General features: G+C 44.3%; 1 protein-coding gene, 1 long non-coding RNA gene and 2 other non-coding genes across 5 annotated transcripts in view; all 4 read left to right on the top strand.

Moving 5' to 3' along the window:
- LOC141106205 (uncharacterized) overlaps positions 1–22,929 on the top strand; it is a 210,228-nt gene that overhangs the window by 56,664 nt on the left and 130,635 nt on the right. The window lies entirely within an intron of this gene.
- LOC141106203 (uncharacterized) lies at positions 8,360–9,750 on the top strand. The gene is made up of 2 exons (XM_073596752.1): positions 8,360–8,544; positions 8,881–9,750. Exons 1-2 carry the CDS (start codon positions 8,365–8,367, stop codon positions 9,724–9,726), a joined length of 1,026 nt encoding a protein of 341 aa, XP_073452853.1. The 5' UTR covers positions 8,360–8,364; the 3' UTR covers positions 9,727–9,750.
- Positions 16,166–16,237, top strand: TRNAD-AUC (transfer RNA aspartic acid (anticodon AUC)). The gene has a single exon. It is a non-coding gene; the product is annotated as a tRNA-Asp (tRNA).
- Positions 21,531–21,602, top strand: TRNAY-AUA (transfer RNA tyrosine (anticodon AUA)). Its single transcript has one exon. It is a non-coding gene; the product is annotated as a tRNA-Tyr (tRNA).

Raw genomic sequence — 22,929 nt, 5'->3', positions numbered from 1 at the left:
CAAACTCAAAACGTGCCATTTAGTTTTTTGCTGAAAGTAATGTCTTTCTTCTGGCCACTCTGCCATAAAGCCCAACTCTATGGAGCGTACGGCTTATTGTGGTCCTATGTACAGATACTCCAGTCTCTGCTGTGGAACTCTGCAGCTCCTCCAGGGTTACCTTAGGTCTCTGTGCTGCCTCTCTGATTAATGCCCTCCTTGCCCGGTCCGTGAGTTTTGGTGTGCGGCCGTCTCTTGGCAGGTTGGCTGTTGTGCCATGTTCTTTCCATTTGGTTATGATAGATTTGATGGTGCTCCTAGGGATCATCTAAGATTTGGATATTTTTTTATAACCTAACCCTGACTTGTACTTCTCAACAATATTGTCCCTTACTTGTTTGGAGAGTTCCTTGGTCTTCATGGCAGTGTTTGGTTAGTGGTGCCTCTTGTTTAGGTGTTGCAGCCTCTGGGGCCTTTCAGAAAAGTGTGTCTATGTAATGACAGGTCATGTGACACTTAGATTGCACACAGGTGGACATCATTTCACTAATTATGTGACTTCTGAAGGTAATTGGTTGCACCAGAGCTTTTTATTGGCTCCATAACAAAGGGGGTGAATACATACGCACATGACAATTATCCGTTTTTTATTTCTGAAAAATAGTTTTATGTATATATTTTTCTAATTTTACTTCACCAACTTAGACTATTGTGTTCTGATCCATCACATATAATTCATATTAAAAAAAACATTGAGCTAAAAGCTGTAATGTAAAAAAATAGGTAAAAAGCCAAGGGGGTGAATACTTTTGCAAGGCACAGAGAATCCTCCATAGAGATCTATGGGGACATGCTGGGACTTGTAGTTCATACAGAGAATCCTCCATAGAGGTCTATGGGGACATGCTGGGACTTGTAGTTCATACAAAGAATCCTCCATAGAGGTCTATGGGGACATGCTGGGACTTGTAGTTCATACAAAGAATCCTCCATAGAGGTCTATGGGGACATGCTGGGACTTGTAGTTCATACAGACAATCCTCCGTAGAGGTCTATGGGGACATGCTGGGACTTGTAGTTCATACAGAGAATCCTCCATAGAGATCTATGGGGACATGCTGGGACATGTAGTTCATACACAGAGAATCCACCATAGAAGTCTATGGGGACATGCTGGGACATGTAGTTCATACACAGAGAATCCTCCATAGAGCTTTATGGGGGACATGCTGGGACATGTAGTTCATACAGAGAATCCTCCATAGAGGTCTATGGGGAAATGCTGGGACATGTAGTTCATACAGAGAATCCTCCATAGAGGTCTATGGGGACATGCTGGGACTTGTAGTTCATACAGACAATCCTCCGTAGAGGTCTATGGGGACATGCTGGGACTTGTAGTTCATACAGAGAATCCTCCATAGAGGTCTATGGGGACATGTTGGGAATTGTAGTTCATACAAAGAATCCTCCATAGAGGTCTATGGGGACATGCTGGGAGTTACTATACTATACTGTACATGGACAGAATTTGCACTAAGCCAACATTTCTGTATTAAAAATCCTTTCTTTTTTTTTTTTATTGATCATTATCATGAAAATTAAAAGAAAGAAATGCTTGAAATATAACACAGTCTGTGTGTAAGACATTTATATAAAATATCTGAGTTTCACTTTTTGAATTGAATTACTGAAATAAATTAACTTTTTGAGGATATTCTAGATTTTTGACAGGCACCTGTAATCAATAAAGTGTATTTTTGGTCAAAACCCTATTTTTTTTTTGTTTTTGTATCGATAAAGTTGAATTAAAAAAAAAAAATAATTGAAAAGTGTAAAAAAAATATATTTAAATGAAATAAAATATAAATAAATTGTTTCTCAGATGTGCACAATTATTAAATCTTGACTTTTTTGGGTATCTATTTACTCATCTTAACCTCATGTCTTATATTTAAAAAAAAAAAAAGTAGGTATTATATGGTGTTTGTGTGCACTAAAATGCATTTGTGTCTTTACTGTTAAAAAAAAAAATGCATTTGTGTATTTTTTTTCCCTGAAAATTTGCATTTAATAAACAGCTGCACGAATATCGTGTGACGTAAAATATGGCAACAACCAACATTTAATTCTCCAGGGTCGCTCCTTTCAGAAAATATATCATGTTTGGCTATTATAAGCCATTTTTCTAGCTAAAAAACATCTTTATTGTAACAAGTGTGTGAGAAATGTCAAAACTGTCTCTGGCAGCGAAGGGTTAACAGGTTTACAAATTCGAATTTTTTGTGTTAGAAAAAAAAAAAAATCTCACGTGACATGACCGTGTATACATATGTCAGTTTTTCAGTTAGAAAAAAATAAATAAAAAATGATTAAATCTTGTCTTTTTGGGTATCTATTTACTCATCTCAACCTCATATTTTATAAAAATTATAATAATAATTATTATCATAAGACATTTTTCTAGCTAAAAAACATGTTTATTTTAATGTGTGTGAGAAGTGTCAAAAATGTCTCTGGGCAGCGAAGGGTAAACTTGTCAGGTGGAAAAAAAAAGAGGCCATGTGACATGCCCATATATGGGGATGTCACATGCCCATTTAATGTGTGTGAGAAGTGTCAAAATTGTCTCTGGGCAGCGAAGGGTTAACTTGTCAGGTGGAAAAAAAAAGAGGCCATGTGACATGCCCATATATGGTCATTGATGATGTCACATTCCTGACATAAGGAGCTCTGGTGGCAGTTGGGCTCACTCACAGAATTTCTCTTGTAGGGAAAGGACGTGAGATCTGTTGCTCTGAGACACGTTGCTTATTATTTTATAATTGGCTCGTTTTCATAGTGACAGAAGTGCGATTAAGTCAGCGGATCTTCTGTTTATCATCAAAGGAGATCCAAATATGCAATCAAAAATGGTTGCAACCTTACCATCAGAAAACCAGCCCCCCGCACAGCCCAAAGCCCCTCGTAGGGGGGTGTGTAAGGGTATCAGGCGGGGGTTCAGGGCAGTTCTTAACACCATCTGCCCCTGTATTCATCTAAAATCCCGACAGAGACACCCAGAAGGTATGTAGGATTTCATTCAATTATAATGCTTTCAGAAAATATTTCATATTTGGCTATTATAAGCCATTTAAATAGCTAAAAAACATGTTTATTGTAACAAGTGTGTGAGAAATGTCAAAACTGTCTCTGGCAGTGAAAGGTTAACAGATTTACAAATTTAAATTTTTTGTCAGTTAGAAAAAAAAAAAAGTCATGTGACATGGCCATCTACATATTTGAATTGTTTGTCAGTTAGAAAGAAAAAAAAAATATTAATATCTTGACTTTTTGGGTATCTACTCATCTCAACCTCATGTTTTAAAAAAAAACTAGGTATTATGTGGTGTTTGTGTGCACTAAAATGCATTTAAGTGTATTTTTTCCCTGAAAATTTGCATTTCATAAACAGCTGCGCGAATATCGTGTGACATAAAATAGGGCAACAACCACCATTTAATTCTCCAGGGTCGCTGCTTTCAGAAAATATATCATGTTTGGCTATTAGAAGCCATTTTTCTAGCTAAAAAACATCTTTATTGTAACAAGTGTGTGAGAAATGTCAAAACTGTCCCTGGCAGCGAAGGGTTAACAGGTTTACAAATTTGAATTTTTTGTCAGTTAGAAAAAAAAAAAAAAAAAAAAAAAAGCTCATGTGACATGACCGTGTATACATATGTCAGTTTTTCAGTTAGAAAAAAATAAATAAAAAATGATTAAATCTTGTCTTTTTGGGTATCTATTTACTGATCTCAACCTCATATTTTATATTTTATAAAAATTATAATAATAATTATTATCATAAGACATTTTTCTAGCTAAAAAACATGTTTATTTTAATGTGTGTGAGAAATGTCAAAACTGTCCCTGGGCAGCGAAGGGTTAACTTGTCAGGTGGAAAAAAAAAAGAGGCCATGTGACATGCCCATATATGGTCATTGATGATGTCATTGATGATGTCACGATCCTGATATCAGGAGCTCTGGCGGCAGTTGGGCTCACTCACAGAATTTCTCTTGTAGGGAAAGGACGTGAGATCTGTTGCTCTGAGACACGTCGCTTATTATTTTATAATTGGCTCGTTTTCATAGTGACAGAAGTGCGATTAAGTCAGCGGATCTTCTGTTTATCATCAAAGGAGATCCAAATATGCAATCAAAAATGGTTGCAACCTTACCATCAGAAAACCAGCCCCCCGCACAGCCCAAAGCCCCTCGTAGGGGGGTGTGTAAGGGTATCAGGCGGGGGTTCAGGGCAGTTCTTAACACCATCTGCCCCTGTATTCATCTAAAATCCCGACAGAGACACCCAGAAGGTATTTAGGATTTCATTCAAGAAACTGGATATACATACACATACATATGTGTGTATATATATATATATATATATATATATATATATATATATATATATATATATATACACACATATATATATATATTATATATATATAATCAAATCTAATCTCAGCTCACTCCTTCAGATGGCAGTTGGCCGATCTGCTCAGATGGCAGTTGGCCAGCTGGAGACATGAATCAGGTGTGAGGGAGGAATGCCCCAATCTCATTGGCTGCCCAATATGAAGGAGAACACACAACAGACCCATCACAATTTTGAATTATAAATGTAAAAGCAAAGTGTATATATACATACATACATACATACATACACACACATACATATATATATATATATATATATACATACATACATACATATATATATATACATACATACATACATATATGTATATACATACATACATATATATATATATATATACACACATACATACACACATATATATATATATATATATATATATATATACACATACATATATACATACATATATATATATATAAATATATATATATATATATATATATATATATATATATATATAGAAGCACATACAGTATATATATATATATGATATAGATATATCTATATGTCTGACTATGTGACTGTAGAGCATGAGAAAAGTTCAGATCGCACCCTTGCTGCATAACTAATGTAATAATATAGAGAATAAATACAGAATACTGGGATCATTATTATTTAGGATTTATCAGAATAATGAAAATGAATTGAGAGGAAGCATCATTACAGAACAAGAAAATATATTTTAATGTCCTCAGATTTGTATATTATAAAACAGAAAGAATTAAATGTTGTTTTTTTTTCTCTCTCCAGGAGAATATGATCCATCATCTCCCAGTGTCACCTCCCCCACCTTGGAGGGGGAGAACAACCCACTGGTTCCATCCGCCAGTGAGGATGAGGCAACACCGGTTATGACTGTGGAGGACCAACCAAGTGCAGTCTCCCCATCTACCATCGAGGGTGAGCAAACTGCACTGGTTCCATCCACCAGTCAGGATGAGGCAACACCGGCTATGACTGTGGAGGACCAACCAAGTGCAGTCTCCCCATCTACCATCGAGGGTGAGCAAACTGCACTGGTTCCATCCACCAGTGAGGATGAGGATGAGGCAACCATAGTATCTCTGACTGTGGAAGGCCATCAATATCCAGTCATCCCATCCACAAAGGACAGTGAGGATACTCCATTGGCTACCACCACCAGTGAGAGTATAATTAAATTGGACACAGCAATGGAGGACCAGCAAAGTATCATCTCTTCAGAGATCGTGGAGGGTGAAAACCCACAGGCTCCATCCACCAGTGAGATGAAACTGGATACAGTTAATGAGAACCAGCAAAATTCACTCACTCCTTCTAATGATGAGGTTGAAAACAAATGTTGGGCAGCATTTGCCGACTTCATAAAGCAAAAAGAACCATCAAACTGCAAAATGAGTGAATCACCACCTCTGGTCCCTTCATTGCCTGTGCAGGGTCCACCTCCATCCATCCCCACCATGAACAAGAAGACATCTGAACTGGTCCCACCCAGTATCAGGAAACTATATGTCGAAACCTTCACCTTCCATAAGGTTCTTGGAGAGGGGAGCTTTGGGAAAGTGGTGTTGGCCACCCATCCAGCCACTGACCAAAAGCTGGCGGTGAAGTTCATCTCAAAGAGAAAACTACTGAGATCTGGACCCTCTCTTGCGCTCACAGAAAGATGTATTCTGGAAGAAGGCAGAGAGTGCCCATACATCACCCATATATATGGATCTTTCCAAACAAAGGTAAGTATTTTAATCTCCCAATTTCTTCTTCTCTTTCCTGTACTGCGCTCCACTATTGATCCAGACCCCCTACAATAGTTATGCAAATGGTGACTTTTTTGGGAGTCAAAACTTACACAAGGCTAAGCATCCCCCTGCACCATGAGATGACAATGTTCAGACCTGTCATCTAGTCCTTCAGCCACTAAGTACTAAATTGGAGGAGGCAGAAGAAAGCTTCACTTGTGTCCCACATCAGGCTCTTCTGAGTGCTCTGGCTGTAGATCAGGGTAATGCAGTAAAGGTGAGAGAAGAAGTCTCTAGAGTGCTTCCTACAAGGCTGGAGCTTTGTGACACAAACTGTACAGAGTAGAGGCTTTCCTTCAAGAAACCATATACTGAGAGGCTGCCATTACTGACTTTAGACATTACTAGTTTCCTGGCTGTCTCTGGCCTTAAAACTTTGAGTCACTGAGTCAGAACACGTCTACAACTGGCTAGACAGGAGAAGTCAGGACTCCTGATTGACATACATCTTCCAGGATGGGAAGCCAAAATATAGAAGCCATTGGGCCACCATAATAACCAGACAAAACTAGTATTGTGGTAATGATCATCCAGCAATGGCGGTCTACTATTCTTCTCTGTCCGGTTTTCCAGAGTTCCCCCCAAGGAAGCATTTAGTTAAGATGCCACACTGCACTCTCTGCTGGTGTGCGGGTCTTCATATATTCCTTCACATAGTGAAAACTTCAATGTCTATAACGTAACCTGTTTTTCTTATTTTCATAGAATCATCTGGCCTTTGTTATGGAGTATCTGAGCGAAGGAGATCTCGCCGAATTCATAAGATATTCAGCTCCATTTCCGCTGGACATCTTAAGGTAAGTTTGATGTCGGGGTCACTTTGGAGTCGGGGGAGGCTGACCACTGAGGACAGGCAGTGACCTAGCCAGGCCCCTCCAGCTGATCCCGTCCATCTATACCCCTATGTACTATAGGGAGAAGTTACTTTATCTTTACCATTAACTGATCTGTGATGATTTTTGATGCTAATCCATGTATTTCTTTCTCCATCAGAAACCTAACAGCGGAAATTATTTGCTGCCTGCAATTCCTGCACGCCAGAGAGATCGTTCACAGAGATCTGAAGCCGGAAAACATCCTCTTAGACGAAGATGGCCACGCCAGAGTTGCGGATTTTGGATTGTCAGCGAAGGGAGTCACCGAGTCTAAGAGAACTAACGGAATTGTAGGGACACCAATCTACATGGCCCCAGAAGTAAGTATGAACCCGATATCAGACTTAATTATAACATTTATCAAGATATACCAATTATTATGATTGGATATAGAGAAGAGATAAAGGGGTGCTCCACTTCCACTAAATGGAGAATGTTTCCACTGGTGCCCCCGGTTGCTTTTAGTGGGTTTCCAGGCCAGAACAATATCCCCAACAAAAGCTGGGAAGTTCTGAGTCATGGAGCAGTGTTGGGGCTTCTTTGTAGGGGACATTGAGGCTGAGTGTAGATGGATTCATCTGCCTGGCCCATTTCACACATATGAATGCGGTAAAACCTCCAGTAACTGCTCACCCACTGTTTCCCTTCTCCTCTTTAACATGGGGAGCGCTTGTGAACATTGAGCTATTGGGGTCAGTATACCTTCATCCACCTACTTTAAATGGGGCAATTAAAGGGCACCTCTAGGCAAAGCCCTAGACTGTTTAACCCCTTTCTATTCTATCCAACGTTTAAAAAAAAAAAAAAAGGTTTTGACTATTCTTGCCCTTTAAGCCCCACCTCCAATATTCGCAAGCTCCACTTCAGTTTGATGCCGTTTCATTGCAATTTTAGTCATGCATGAGCTTTATACATCACATATGTCACTATGTTATCATCTCTGTCCTCTGCCTGGTCTGACAATGTGCTCATCCCTTTTTCTCTTATGTTTCTTCAGGTCTTGCAAGAAATGGATTATTTCAGCATGGTTGACTATTTCTCCCTTGGAGTTATAGTATACGAGATGGCGTTTGGCAAACATCCCTTCATCACCAGTACTGACGACTGGGAACAAATAAAGATGAAAATGATTTATATGGAGCCCGATTTTGAGGAGGGTATGGACCCTGACCTCCATAACCTCTTAGTTAGGGTAAGTTACAGAGAGCCTCAGCTCCTCTATTGCTCATATATTGTTATTGGTCATGCAGCATCTCTTTATATTTCATTCTCATATATTTCATTCTTCATTACAGCTTCTGTGGAAAGACCAAGAGGGCCGAAACCATCTAGTCAGTGACATCAGGAGCCATCCGTTCTTCAAGACTATCGACTGGGCAGAGTTAGAGGGAAGAAAGTCAGACGAGCCACCTGAATCTGAACCAGTAAGTATACAGATAATGGAGTCCAAACACATTGGAGGGGGAGGGGAGATTTTCAGCAGCAGGCTCTTCCCCATCTAAGACATTTGTTTTACCAGACTTTTCAGACCAGTGTATATGAATTTGTGATCACTATACAATCATACGGCCTGGTCTGAATGATTTCTGTTTAGTATTGGAGATGATTATTGTGTATGTCATCTGACCACTAGAGGGAGCTAGGGTGGAAGGAGCGTGCTTGGTGAAATCTGCTGCACCTCGGGGGTGGGGTTCACCATACTTTGTTACCATTCTCTGTATCAATTAGAAGTAGTAATGAATGTCTTTTTCTCTTTCTAGATTTATGAGGAACCATCAAATAACAGCATGCCATTGAATGAATTTATCAAAACCCTGGACCGGGAGGCTCCAATATCACCATATGAGCAGGAGTATTTCACAGGCTTTTCATACATGAGCGACAGTTTGATGATGTCACCAATGGAGTTATTTTCACCTCCACCATCATCGCCAGAGAAGCCTAATTTCGCTGACTGTAGTGATGAGAGTGAGCTTCAGAGGGAGGAACCAATGGACTGGGATCCAATATTATCATTGAAGATCCAGAGACCAGTACCGACTCCAATGGAGAACCATTATAAAGATGCTCTTCAACAATTGGCAGAGCTAATGGTCGTTTATCAGCCACCACCAGCGGTCAGACAGGAGAATCTCTTCACACCCTGGCCAATGCATTACGAGGAGGCTCATAAGAACCCAAAAGAGCCTGAGGAGCCTAATAATATCTATGACTTTGGCTACAAGAGAGTTAGTCAGATTCAGCAGCCACCTCAGGACTTCTTCCCAATGGCATACAACCAGGAGAATCTCTTTACACCGTGGCCGATGTACCATGAAGAAGCTCATAACAACCTCATAGAGCCAGAGGAGCAGAATAATATCTATGACTTTGGCTGCAAGAGAGTTAGTCAGATTCAGGAGCCACCACAGGACTTCTTCCCAACGGCATACAGCCAGGAGAATCTCTTTACACCATGGCCGATGTACCATGAAGAGGCTCATAACAACGTCATAGAGCCAGAGGCGCAGCAACACCTATGCGACATATTTCTACCACCAGAGAGACAGGACAGTGGACTTACACCCTGGCCCTGTATTATGAGGAGGCTCATGACAACATCATAGAGCCAAATGTTCAGTTTTTCCCAATTGCCTAAGTCTAGTTCACACCCCTTCAGGCTGGGCGCACATGAGCCAGTTTTTATCAGTGTGCTTTTCTTATATTTGTGTGGTTTTCTTATATTTGTGTGCTTTTCTTATATTCATGTGCGTTTCTTATATTCGCCTGCTTTGGTGGTGACACAGGCTGCTGCATTTGGTGTAAGCTGCAGAATTTGGTGGTGACATAAGCTGCTGCATTTGGTGGTGACATAAGTTGCAGCATTTGATGGTGAGATAGGCTGCAGCATTTGGTGGTGACATAAGCTGCAGCATTTGGTGGTGACATAAGCTGCAGCATTTGGTGGTGACATAAGCTGCTGCACTTGGTGGTGACATAAGTTGCAGCATTTGATGGTGAGATAGGCTGCAGCATTTGGTGGTGACATAAGCTGCAGCATTTGGTGGTGACATAAGCTGCTGCACTTGGTGGTGACATAAGTTGCAGCATTTGATGGTGAGATAGGCTGCAGCATTTGGTGGTGACATAAGCTGCAGCATTTGGTGGTGACATAAGTTGCAGCATTTGGTGGTGACATAAGCTGCTGCATTTGGTGGTGACATAAGCTGCTGCACTTGGTGGTGACATAGGTTGCAGCATTTGATGGTGAGATAGGCTGCAGCATTTGGTGGTGACATAAGCTGTAGCATTTGGTGGTGACATAAGCTGCTGCACTTGGTGGTGACATAAGTTGCAGCATTTGATGGTGAGATAGGCTGCAGCATTTGGTGGTGACATAAGCTGCAGCATTTGGTGGTGACATAAGCTGCTGCATTTGGTGGTGACATAAGTTGCAGCATTTGATGGTGAGATAGGCTGCAGCATTTGGTGGTGACATAAGCTGCAGCATTTGGTGGTGACATAAGCTGCTGCATTTGGTGGTGACATAAGTTGCAGCATTTGGTGGTGACATAAGCTGCAGCATTTGGTGGTGACATAAGCTGCAGCATTTGGTGGTGACATAAGCTGCAGCATTTGGTGGTGACATAAGCTGCTGCATTTGGTGGTGACATAAGCTGCAGCATTTGGTGGTGACATAAGCTGCAGCATTTGGTGGTGACATAAGCTGCAGCATTTGGTGGTGACATAAGCTGCTGCATTTGGTGGTGACATAAGCTGCTGCATTTGGTGGTGACATAAGCTGCAGCATTTGGTGGTGACATAGGTTGCAGCATTTGGTGGTGACATAAGCTGCAACATTTGGTGGTGACATAAGCTGCAGCATTTGGTGGTGACATAAGCTGCAGCATTTGGTGGTGACATAAGCTGCAGCATTTGGTGGTGACATAAGCTGCTGCATTTGGTGGTGACATAAGCTGCAGCATTTGGTGGTGACATAAGCTGCAGCATTTGGTGGTGACACATGCTGCTGCATTTGGTGGGGACACATGCTGCTGCTTTTGGTGGTGACACATGCTGCTGCTTTTGGTGGTGACATGCCTCGGGCGGTGATGTCATAAGGGGCGGGGAAAGAAAGAAAGAAAGAAAGAAAGAAAGAAAGAAAGAAAGAAAGAAAGAAAGAAAGAAAGAAAGAAAGAAAGAAAAAGAAAAAGAAAAAGAAAGAAAGAAAGAAAGAAAGAAAGAAAGAAAGAAAGAAAGAAAGAAAGAAAGAAAGAAAGAAAAAGAAAGAAAAAAAGAAAGAAAAAAAAAAAAAAAAGAAAAAGAAAGAAAGAAAGAAAGAAAGAAAGAAAGGAGTGCACAGAGCCTCCTTTCCTCCCTCTCTCCCCAGCACATAGAGACACTTCTAATCCTTTACCTGCTATCCAGCTTGAATCCATTGGTACTTCACCTGCTGCCCAGCCAGATTCCACTGATCCTTTACCCGCTGACCAGCCTGACTTCATGGATACGCCACCAGCTATCAAATCTGGTGCCACTGATCTTCTACTGTTCATGCTGACACTACTAATCCTTTACCTGATATCCAGCTTGAATCCATTGTTATTTAACCTGTTGCCCAGCCATATGCCACTGATCCTTTATCTGCTGACAAGCCTGATGTTGCTTATATACCACCTGCTGCCCAGTCTGCCTCTGCTAGTTTTGTGCCTGCTGCCCAGTCAGTCTCTGGTACTAGGGTCAAGATATCACCAACTCCAGAGGTCTAATACCTCTGCATCTCCATGCATGTTGCATGCCTGGCATGGGTTACCCGTTTGGTCCAAGATTCCTGTAGTCAACTTTCATGCGCCATTTGCTTAGGTTGTGTCAAAGCCTGGTGGTCCAGATTTCTGCTTTTTATTCACAGCTCCAGTAGTAGAGGTGTTCGGGGTAAGGGCAGAGTTCCATCTGAATTTTGTCCTGGTGTAATGTGTGCCTCTGCGATTCCAAGAGTGTTCAGGGACCTTTGCTGTGGAACCAATGTCTTGAAAAGACCTGGGTGACTGTTAAAATACACTTACAGCTCCAGTAGTAGAGGTGTTCTGGGTAAGGGCAGATTTCTATCTAAAGTTCGGCCTGATCCAGTTGTAATGTGTGCCCCTGCCACTCCAAGGGCATTAGGGGACCTTTTCTGGGGAACCAATGTCTTGGTAAGACCTGGGTGACTGTTAAAATATACTTACACTTACAGCTCCAGTAGTAGAGGTGTTCTGGGTAAGGGCAGATTTCCATCTGACGTTTGTCCTGATCCAGTTGTAATGTGTGCCTCTGCCACTCCAAGGGCATTAGGGGACCTTTTCTGGGGAACCAATGTCTTGGTAAGACCTGGGTGACTGTTAAAATATACTTACACTTACAGCTCCAGTAGTAGAGGTGTTCTGGGTAAGGGCAGATTTCCATCTGACGTTTGTCCTGATCTAGTTGTAATGTGTGCCTCTGCCACTCCAAGGGCATTAGGGGACCTTTTTTGGGGAACCAATGTCTTGGTAAGACCTGGGTGACTGTTAAAAAAAAACTTAAATTTACAGCTCCAGTAGTAGAGGTGTTCTGGGTAAGGGCAGATTTCTATCTAAAGTTTGTCCTGATCCAGTTGTAATGTGTGCCCCTGCCACTCCAAGGGCATTAGGGGACCTTTTCTGGGTAACCAATGTCTTGGTAAGACCTGGGTGACTGTTAAAATACACTTACAGCTCCAGTAGTAGAGGTGTTTAGGGGACCTATGCTGGGGAACCAATTCCTTGGAAAGACCTGGGTGACTGGTAAAATGAAAAGCAGTATGGGTTAGGGGACGCCACGTTAAGCCTACAGATGGTCCATGGGATCCCAGCATTGGGATATTTTCTGCCCTGTGGAGCTGCAAGTTCCAAATGTTGTACTTGTTAAAGGATCTGACCTGCGGGAAACTCAGCCAGCTTCCAGGCCCCAACAGCAAGGCTCTCAGCCAGCTTCCCAGACCCCAACAGCAGGGCACTCAGCCTGCTTCCAGACCCCAACAGCAGGGCACTCAGCCTGCTTCCAGACCCCAACAGCAGGGCACTCAGCCTGCTTCCAGACCCCAACAGCAGGGCACTCAGCCAGGTGGCAGAGCACCTAGCCAGTTGTCAGAACCTGGCAGCATGGTATCTAACAGACTGAAGGACTATCAATTTTCAAATGTACTTTTTATCATATTATAGAGCACTTTTAAAGCAGAACAGGTTGCTTTCAACTAAACTATAAACACATCATATGGCTGGTATCATGGCTGATCACCATGAGAACTGCAGATCAAACAGAAATAAAAATGGAAGTTTCCTTGCTTGTAAAGGATAAGAGGTCAGTAGAAGCAATATTAACCACCAACAATGGTGTCAGTGGACACAATAATACCTGGACCTAGGTAGTATTACGCCTATTTGGATGCACTGTGCCCGCACGGGTGTGCTAGAGAGCCACAACCTGGGAGCTGCCTTGCAGCGCAACATCCACACCTCCAGTGGCTCTGGTGAAGACCAGGTGGCTCCTTAGACCCTGTGACTCTGGTACACCTCCGTTTGCATGCGGTCACACTGCTCCAACTCCAAAAAATAGCCACAAAAATAGCTGAATTAAAAGAAAAATGGAGTCCATTCAAAGATACGTCAGAATACAAAGAAAAATCTGCTCAAATACAAAGGTTTTTGGCTAAAGCTGATAAAGACATCAAACATAAAAAACCTAAAAATACCAAAGGGATTGGAACAACTATAGAGAAAACAAAGTACTTTTTATCATATTGTAGGGCACTTTTAAAGAAGAACAGGTTGCTTTCAACCAAACTATAAACATATCATATGGCTGGTGTCATGGCTGGTCACCTATACAACACCATGAGAACTGCAGATCAAACAGAAATGAAGATGGAAGCTTCCTTGCTTGTAAAGGATAAGAGGTCAGTTGGACGCAATAATAACCACCAACAATGGTGTCAGTGGGTGCACCTTGTGTGTAAACATCAGAAGAGCATCTACGGTCTTCAACAATCTGCAAGGATGTGGAATGTGAAAGTGAACAAAGTACTTACTAAAGAGGGATTCTCAAGATGTAAAGCAGACGGGGGTTTCTACTCCAGGAATCAAGACAGATGGATATACATCCTTATCTATGTTGATGACATTATAACCTGTTTTGAACAAGAAGGGGATTACAATCAGAAAGTTCACAAGCTGAAAGAAAATTTTGAAATCAAAGAACTTGGGAACATTAGCTACTATCAGAGAAACTTCAAAAGTTTGTTTCCATGTCTAGCAACAAATTCCAATGCAAACCAGGACTAATACGCACTGTAGCAGAGCGTCCCAGAGAGAGCCAGGAAAAGTCCACTTCGAGGTTTATACATCTCCCAGGCAATTTTTCAGGGCAATGGCTGGTGTTAGTGCTTCAATCATCCCCGGCACCAAGGTTGGTATGGTTTCAGAAGACAGGATGATTGAAACACATTATTTCTATCATTACATTGTAATGTAAAATGAAATGGTTCAACTCACCATAATGCAGAATCATTGGGAGCCCAGAGCGTGTCACTTGCCACCATCGCTTGTCACTTGCCACTATGCCTGCCACCAGATGGAGATGTCACTTGCCACGCTGCCTGGCTGCCACCAGATGGAGATGTCACTTGCCACGCTGCCTGCCACCAGATGGAGATGTCACTTGCCACGCTGCCTGGCTGCCACCAGATGTTGATGTCACTTGCCACGCTGCCACCAAATGGAGATGTCACTTGCCACGCTGCCTGGCTGCCACCAGATGTTGATGTCACTTGCCACGCTGCCACCAAATGGAGATGTCACTTGCCACGCTGCCTGGCTGCCACCAGATGTTGATGTCACTTGCCACGCTGCCTGGCTGCCATCAGATGGAGGAGGGCGGAACAGCGGTGCGGGCAATGAGAGATGTCACCTCTCTCCACCGCCGCCGCACCGCTGACATTACTTCTCGATCTTTTCAAAAATGGCGCCGGGTGGCGCAATCACGCTACTGCGCATGTGCTGCCCGGCCGTGCATGTACGAGCCTTCCCAAGCCCGGCCGCTTCGGAACGGCGCATGCGCAGTAGTGGGCGGCTCGCGGCCATCTTTTCTAAGGGTACCGGTGCCCTTAATCGACTTTAACGGGCAGCCCGAAAGGGGGGGTGGCCGCGAAGTCGCCGTAGGAGCGGCGCCGCCCCTGCACCACTGCCGCTCCGAGGCCTGGCCTTGGTGGCCTTGTGGCAAATCTGGCCCTGGGAATATCCACAAATACCAAGCCAGACTAGTTGCCAAGGGTTGCTCTCAGAAATTTGGTGAAGATTATGACGAAACTTTCACTCCACCATCAGAGCACTTCTTAGCATTGCAGCCAGAAAGGGCATGCAAGTGAAATACCTAGACATGGAGACATTAAGGAAGATCTCTAGATAGAGCGACCACCAGGGTTTGAGAAAGGGGACAACCTTATGTGTAAACATCAGAAGAGCATCTACGGTCTTATACAATCTGCAAGGATGTGGAATGCGAAAGTGAACAAAGTACTTACTAAAGAGGGATTCTCAAGATGTAAAGTAGACCCCCGTCTCTACTCCAAGAATCAAGAAGACAGATGGATATACATCCTTATCTATGTTGATGACATTTATAACCTGTTTTGAACAAGAAGGGGATTACAATCAGATAGTTCACAAGCTGAAAGAAAATTTTGAAATCAAAGAACTTGGGGACATTAGCTACAATCTGGGTATCCAAATAGAGAGAGAAAAAGATGGAAGTTCACAGAAAATCTGCGAAATCTTGCAACAATTCCATATGCAATATGCAAAGGAAGTGAAATGTCTATGGAACCAGGCTATCGAAAGAGCACTGAAGGAGAAAACTTGCTACCCAACAATGATACGTATCACAGAGGAATTGGTAAGCTGCTATATGTTGCTACTGTGACAAGACCAGACATATTTGCAGCACTGGGATCCAGCGTCATCCTCACCTCCCCATTCCCAGGTTTTTTCCTCCCACACTTCAAAAACTTTCCTCGCGTTGGTGGTGCAGTGGTGAGCATAGCTGCTTATCCAGCAGCTGACCCGGGTTCGATTCCCGGCCAACGCAATTGCCAACATGGCTGCCTCGACTTTGTGTCCCCAGGGAGAAATCTGCTGTGCAAATTAAATGCTGATGGAATAAAATTTAAATCAAAAGGAATGTGTTTATGTATGTGTTTTGTTAAGCATTTTGAATAATATATTTTTTTGCACAAGAAAATGATTGTTTTGTATTCTCATTTTCAGCCAGTAGGTGGAGCACTCAGCTCATTTTCAGGTATTTTCTAGGCTATCCTTAGCAACTTGGCTGAAAAAAAGCCTGCTGTTTACTATATAGTATTTACTATATACTATATAGCTCTCTCTAACACTAACCCTCCCTATAACCCCAATACTATCCCTCCCTATATCCCCAAGAATAACCCTCCCTGTAACCCCAATACTAACCCTTCCTATATCCCCAAGAGTAATCCTCCCTGTAACCCCAATACTATCCCTTCCTATATCCCCAAGAATAACCCTCCCTGTAACCCCAATACTATCACTCCCTATATCCCCAAGAGTAACCCTCCCTGTAACCCCAATACTATCACTCCCTATATCCCCAAGAGTAACCCTCCCTGTAACCCCAATACTATCCCTCCCTATATCCCCAAGAATAACCCTCCCTGTAACCCCAATACTATCCCTCCCTATATCCCCAAGAATAACCCTCCCTGTAACCCCAATACTATCCCTCCCTATATCCCCAAGAATAACCCTCCCTGTAACCCCAATACTATCCCTCCCTATATCCCCAAGAATAATCCTCCCTGTAACCCCAATACTATCCCTCCCTATATCCCCAAGAATAACTCTCCCTGTAACCCCAATACTATCCCTCCCTATATCCCCAAGAATAACCCTCCCTGTAACTCCAATACTATCCCTCCCTATATCCCCAAGAATAACCCTCCCTGTAACCCCAATACTATCCCTTCCTATATCCCCAAGAATAACCCTCCCTGTAACCCCAATACTATCCCTTCCTATATCCCCAAGAATAACCCTCCCTGTAACCCCAATACTATCCCTCCCTATATCCCCAAGAATAACCCTCCCTGTAACCCCAATACTATCCCTCCCTATATCCCCAAGAGTAACCCTCCCTGTAACCCCAATACTATCCCTCCCTATATCCCCAAGAATAACCCTCCCTGTAACCCCAATACTATCCCTCCCTATATCCCCAAGAGTAACCCTCCCTGTAACCCCAATACTCTCCCTCCCTATATCCCCAAGAATAACCCTCCCTGTAACCCCAATACTATCCCTCCCTATATCCCCAAGAATAACCCTCCCTGTAACCCCAATACTATCCCTCCCTATATCCCCAAGAATAACCCTCCCTGTAACCCCAATACTATCCCTCCCTATATCCCCAAGAATAACCCTCCCTGTAACCCCAATACTATCCCTTCCTATATCCCCAAGAATAACCCTCCCTGTAACCCCAATACTATCCCTCCCTATATCCCCAAGAATAATCCTCCCTGTAACCCCAATACTATCCCTCCCTATATCCCCAAGAATAACTCTCCCTGTAACCCCAATACTAGCCCTCCCTATATCCCCAAGAATAACCCTCCCTGTAACCCCAATACTATCCCTCCCTATATCCCCAAGAATAACCCTCCCTGTAACCCCAATACTAGCCCTTCCTATATCCCCAAGAATAACCCTCCCTGTAACCCCAATACTATCCCTCCCTATATCCCCAAGAATAACCCTCCCTGTAACCCCAATACTAGCCCTTCCTATATCCCCAAGAATAACCCTCCCTGTAACCCCAATACTATCCCTCCCTATATCCCCAAGAATAACCCTCCCTGTAACCCCAATACTATCCCTCCCTATATCCCCAAGAATAACCCTCCCTGTAACCCCAATACTATCCCTCCCTATATCCCCAAGAATAACTCTCCCTGTAACCCCAATACTATCCCTCCCTATATCCCCAAGAATAACCCTCCCTGTAACCCCAATACTATCCCTCCCTATATCCCCAAGAATAACCCTCCCTGTAACCCCAATACTATCCCTTCCTATATCCCCAAGAATAACCCTCCCTGTAACCCCAATACTATCCCTTCCTATATCCCCAAGAATAACCCTCCCTGTAACCCCAATACTATCCCTCCCTATATCCCCAAGAATAACCCTCCCTGTAACCCCAATACTATCCCTCCCTATATCCCCAAGAGTAACCCTCCCTGTAACCCCAATACTAGCCCTCCCTATATCCCCAAGAATAACCCTCCCTGTAACCCCAATACTAGCCCTCCCTATATCCCCAAGAATAACCCTCCCTGTAACCCCAATACTATCCCTCCCTATATCCCCAAGAATAATCCTCCCTGTAACCCCAATACTATCCCTCCCTATATCCCCAAGAATAACTCTCCCTGTAACCCCAATACTAGCCCTCCCTATATCCCCAAGAATAACCCTCCCTGTAACTCCAATACTATCCCTCCCTATATCCCCAAGAATAACCCTCCCTGTAACCCCAATACTATCCCTTCCTATATCCCCAAGAATAACCCTCCCTGTAACCCCAATACTATCCCTTCCTATATCCCCAAGAATAACCCTCCCTGTAACCCCAATACTATCCCTCCCTATATCCCCAAGAATAACCCTCCCTGTAACCCCAATACTATCCCTCCCTATATCCCCAAGAATAACCCTCCCTGTAACCCCAATACTATCCCTTCCTATATCCCCAAGAATAACCCTCCCTGTAACCCCAATACTATCCCTCCCTATATCCCCAAGAATAACCCTCCCTGTAACCCCAATACTAGCCCTCCCTATATCCCCAAGAATAACCCTCCCTGTAACCCCAATACTAGCCCTTCCTATATCCCCAAGAATAACCCTCTCTGTAACCCCAATACTATCCCTTCCTATATCCCCAAGAATAACCCTCCCTGTAACCACAATACTATCCCTTCCTATATCCCCAAGAATAACCCTCCCTGTAACCCCAATACTAGCCCTCCCTATATCCCCAAGAATAACCCTCCCTGTAACCCCAATACTAGCCCTTCCTATACCCCCAAGAATAACCCTCCCTGTAACCCCAATACTATCCCTTCCTATATCCCGAAGAATAACCCTCCCTGTAACCCCAATACTATCCCTCCCTATATCCCCAAGAATAACCCTCCCTGTAACCCCAATACTATCCCTCCCTATATCCCCAAGAATAACCCTCCCTGTAACCCCAATACTATCCCTTCCTATATCCCGAAGAATAACCCTCCCTGTAACCCCAATACTATCCCTCCCTATATCCCCAAGAATAACCCTCCCTGTAACCCCAATACTATCCCTCCCTATATCCCCAAGAATAACCCTCCCTGTAACCCCAATACTATCCCTCCCTATATCCCCAAGAGTAACCCTCCCTGTAACCCCAATACTATCTCTCCCTATATCCCCAAGAGTAACCCTCCCTGTAACCCCAATACTATCCCTCCCTATATCCCCAAGAGTAACCCTCCCTGTAACCCCAATACTCTCCCTCCCTATATCCCCAAGAATAACCCTCCCTGTAACCCCAATACTAGCCCTCCCTATATCCCCAAGAATAACCCTCCCTGTAACCCCAATACTAGCCCTTCCTATATCCCCAAGAATAACCCTCTCTGTAACCCCAATACTATCCCTTCCTATATCCCCAAGAATAACCCTCCCTGTAACCCCAATACTATCCCTCCCTATATCCCCAAGAATAACCCTCCCTGTAACCCCAATACTAGCCCTCCCTATATCCCCAAGAATAACCCTCCCTGTAACCCCAATACTAGCCCTTCCTATATCCCCAAGAATAACCCTCCCTGTAACCCCAATACTATCCCTTCCTATATCCCGAAGAATAACCCTCCCTGTAACCCCAATACTATCCCTCCCTATATCCCCAAGAATAACCCTCCCTGTAACCCCAATACTATCCCTCCCTATATCCCCAAGAATAACCCTCCCTGCAACCCCAATACTATCCCTCCCTATATCCCCAAGAATAACCCTCCCTGTAACCCCAATACTATCCCTTCCTATATCCCCAAGAATAACCCTCCCTGTATCCCCAATACTATCCCTCCGTATATCCCCAAGAATAACCCTCCCTGTAACCCCAATACTAACCCTCCCTATATCCCCAAGAATAACCCTCCCTGTAACCCCAATACTATCCCTCCCTATATCCCCAAGAGTAACCCTCCCTGTACCCCAATACTAACCCTTCCTATATCCCCAAGAATAACCCTCCCTGTAACCCCAATACTATCCCTCCCTATATCCCCAAGATTAACCCTCCCTGTACCCCAATACTAACCCTTCCTATATCCCCAAGAGTAACCTTCCCTGTAACCCCAATACTATCCCTCCCTATATCCCCAAGAATAACCCTCCCTGTAACCCCAATACTATCCCTTCCTATATCCCCAAGTATAACCCTCCCTGTAACCCCAATACTATCCCTTCCTATATCCCCAAGAATAACCCTCCCTGTAACCCCAATACTATCCCTCCCTATATCCCCAAGAATAACCCCCCCTGTAACCCCAATACTATCCCTTCCTATATCCCCAAGAATAACCCTCCCTGTAACCCCAATACTATCCCTCCCTATATCACCAAGAATAACCCTCCCTGTAACCCCAATACTATCCTTCCCTATGTAGCGATGTGAACTGTATCCAGAAAGCTTCGCACCTTCCAGTGTTTTGAATATTGTTGGTCCCGTGATTATTCGACAGCCAGTGACCTCATACCTGTGCGCCAGCAGAGTGAGTTATGGGGCGTATAGTCCTTCTGGAATCTGCTGTTATATATTCCCATACTCTAAGACTACAAATCCCAGGGACCCTTGCAGTGGCCTAAAGGTTGCTGGGAGGGATTATAAAAGTAGCTTATGAAGCCCGGGCACGCTCTCTTCCTCCTGGGCCTGACGTAAGACGGAAAAAAAATGAGGTTTACAAACATGTTATTCTTGCCTGCTCTCTATAATAGTTTTGCATAGAGCAGCCGCGATCCTCCCCTTTTTGGGTTCCCTGCTGGCGCTCCTGGCTCCTCCCCCTTGCCCAGTGCACCCCATAGAAAGCGGTCCATTGAAGCACAGAGCATGGCTCGGCCCCACCCCCTGCTCACTGGCTGTGATTGGCTCCCACTGCTGACTCTCTGTCCAGTGAGGAGAGAGAGAGCTACTGCTCTCAGGCACAGCGCTGGATCAAGATAGAGCTCAGGTAAGTATGTGGGGGGCTGGGGGGAGCTGCATATAGGTTCTTTCCTCCCACCCTCCAAAGACATTCCTCGCGTTGGTGGTGCAGTGGTGAGCATAGCTGCTTATACAGCAGCTGACCCGGGTCCGATTCCCGGCCAACGCAATTGCCAAGATGGCTGCCTCGACTGCTAACTGCAGGGTGTAAAATGTACAATGTACTTTATCCTGTCTTCTTAGGTAGTCCTGTTCCCCTCCCCCCCCTCTGTCCAATCACATATACACTATATTACCAAAAGTATTGGGACGCCTGCCTTTACACAAACATGAACTTTAACCACTTGCCGACCGGGCCATAGCCGAATGACGGCTACAGCGTGGTCAGATAATTCTGGGAGGGCGTACAATGATGATCCCCGCACACACAGGAGTGTCCTTGCTCGCCGGATACTCGGGACCCAGTGCGTCAGGGATCGGGGTAAAGGACCAATCCCAGCGGCCCTTTACCACGTGATTGCTCCTGCCAGCGGATCCAGAGGGATCACTGTCACCGAACCGGCGTAATTTCCGGTTCTCTCCTCTCCTCACACCGATTGTGTAAGCAGAGGAGGGTGATGCTGATTGACTTTTTTTGCATGTATTCCAAGTGCCCAGCAGTGCCCCATCAGTACCCAGCAGTGCCCCATCAGTGCCCAGCAGAGTCCTTCAGTGCCACATAAATACCCAGCAGTGCCACATCAGTGCCCATCTGTGATCCAGCAGTGCCACATCAATACCCAGCAGTGCCACATCAGTGCCCATCTGTGATCCAGCAGTGCCACATCAGTGCCCATCTGTGCCCCATCAGTGCCATATCAGTAACCAGCAGTGCCCCATCAGTATCCAGCAGTGCCCCATCAGTGCCCAGCAGTGTCCTTCAGTGCCACATCAATACCCAGCAGTGCCACATCAGTGCCCATCTGTGCCCCATCAGTGCCATATCAGTAACCAGCAGTGCCACATCAGTACCCATCTGTACCACATCAGTGCCAATCTGTGCCCCATCAGTGCCACATCAGTAATCAGCACTGTCCCATCAGTGCCCATCTGTGCCCCAGCAGTGCCACATCAGTACCTAGCAGTGCCAGATCAGTACCCAAGCAGTGCCCCATCAACACCCATCTGTGCCCCATTAGTGCCACATCAGTACCCAGCCGTGCCACATTTGTGCCCAGCAGTGCCCTACAGTGCCCCAGCAGTGTCACATCAGTACCCAGCAGTGCCCCATCAGCGCACATCTGTGTCCCATCAGCATGACATTAGTACCCAACAGTGCCACATCTGTGTCCAGCAGTGCCCCATCAGTGCGCATCTGTGCCCTACAGTGCCACATCTGTGCTCTACAGTGCCCCGTCAGTGCCACTAGTGTGCCCATTAGTGCCAATACAGTGCCCATCAGTAAGTGCTCATCAGTGCCACCCTATCAGTGGATGCTCATCAGTGCCGTAGAAATG

Source organism: Aquarana catesbeiana, linkage group LG08, assembly GCF_042186555.1.
Source record: "Aquarana catesbeiana isolate 2022-GZ linkage group LG08, ASM4218655v1, whole genome shotgun sequence".
NCBI classification, from domain to species: Eukaryota; Metazoa; Chordata; class Amphibia; order Anura; family Ranidae; genus Aquarana; species Aquarana catesbeiana.
Note: the sequence above shows the minus strand (reverse complement) of the source record. Positions and strands in the feature narration are given on the sequence as shown.

Bases quoted from the DNA above. Each gene is read 5' to 3' on its own strand.
- LOC141106203 (XM_073596752.1), top strand. From the start codon at position 8,365: ATGCAGCATCTCTTTATATTTCATTCTCATATATTTCATTCTTCATTA. The intron at 8,545-8,880 runs GTAAGTATACAG...TTCTCTTTCTAG, and splicing joins AGCCACCTGAATCTGAACCA to ATTTATGAGGAACCATCAAA.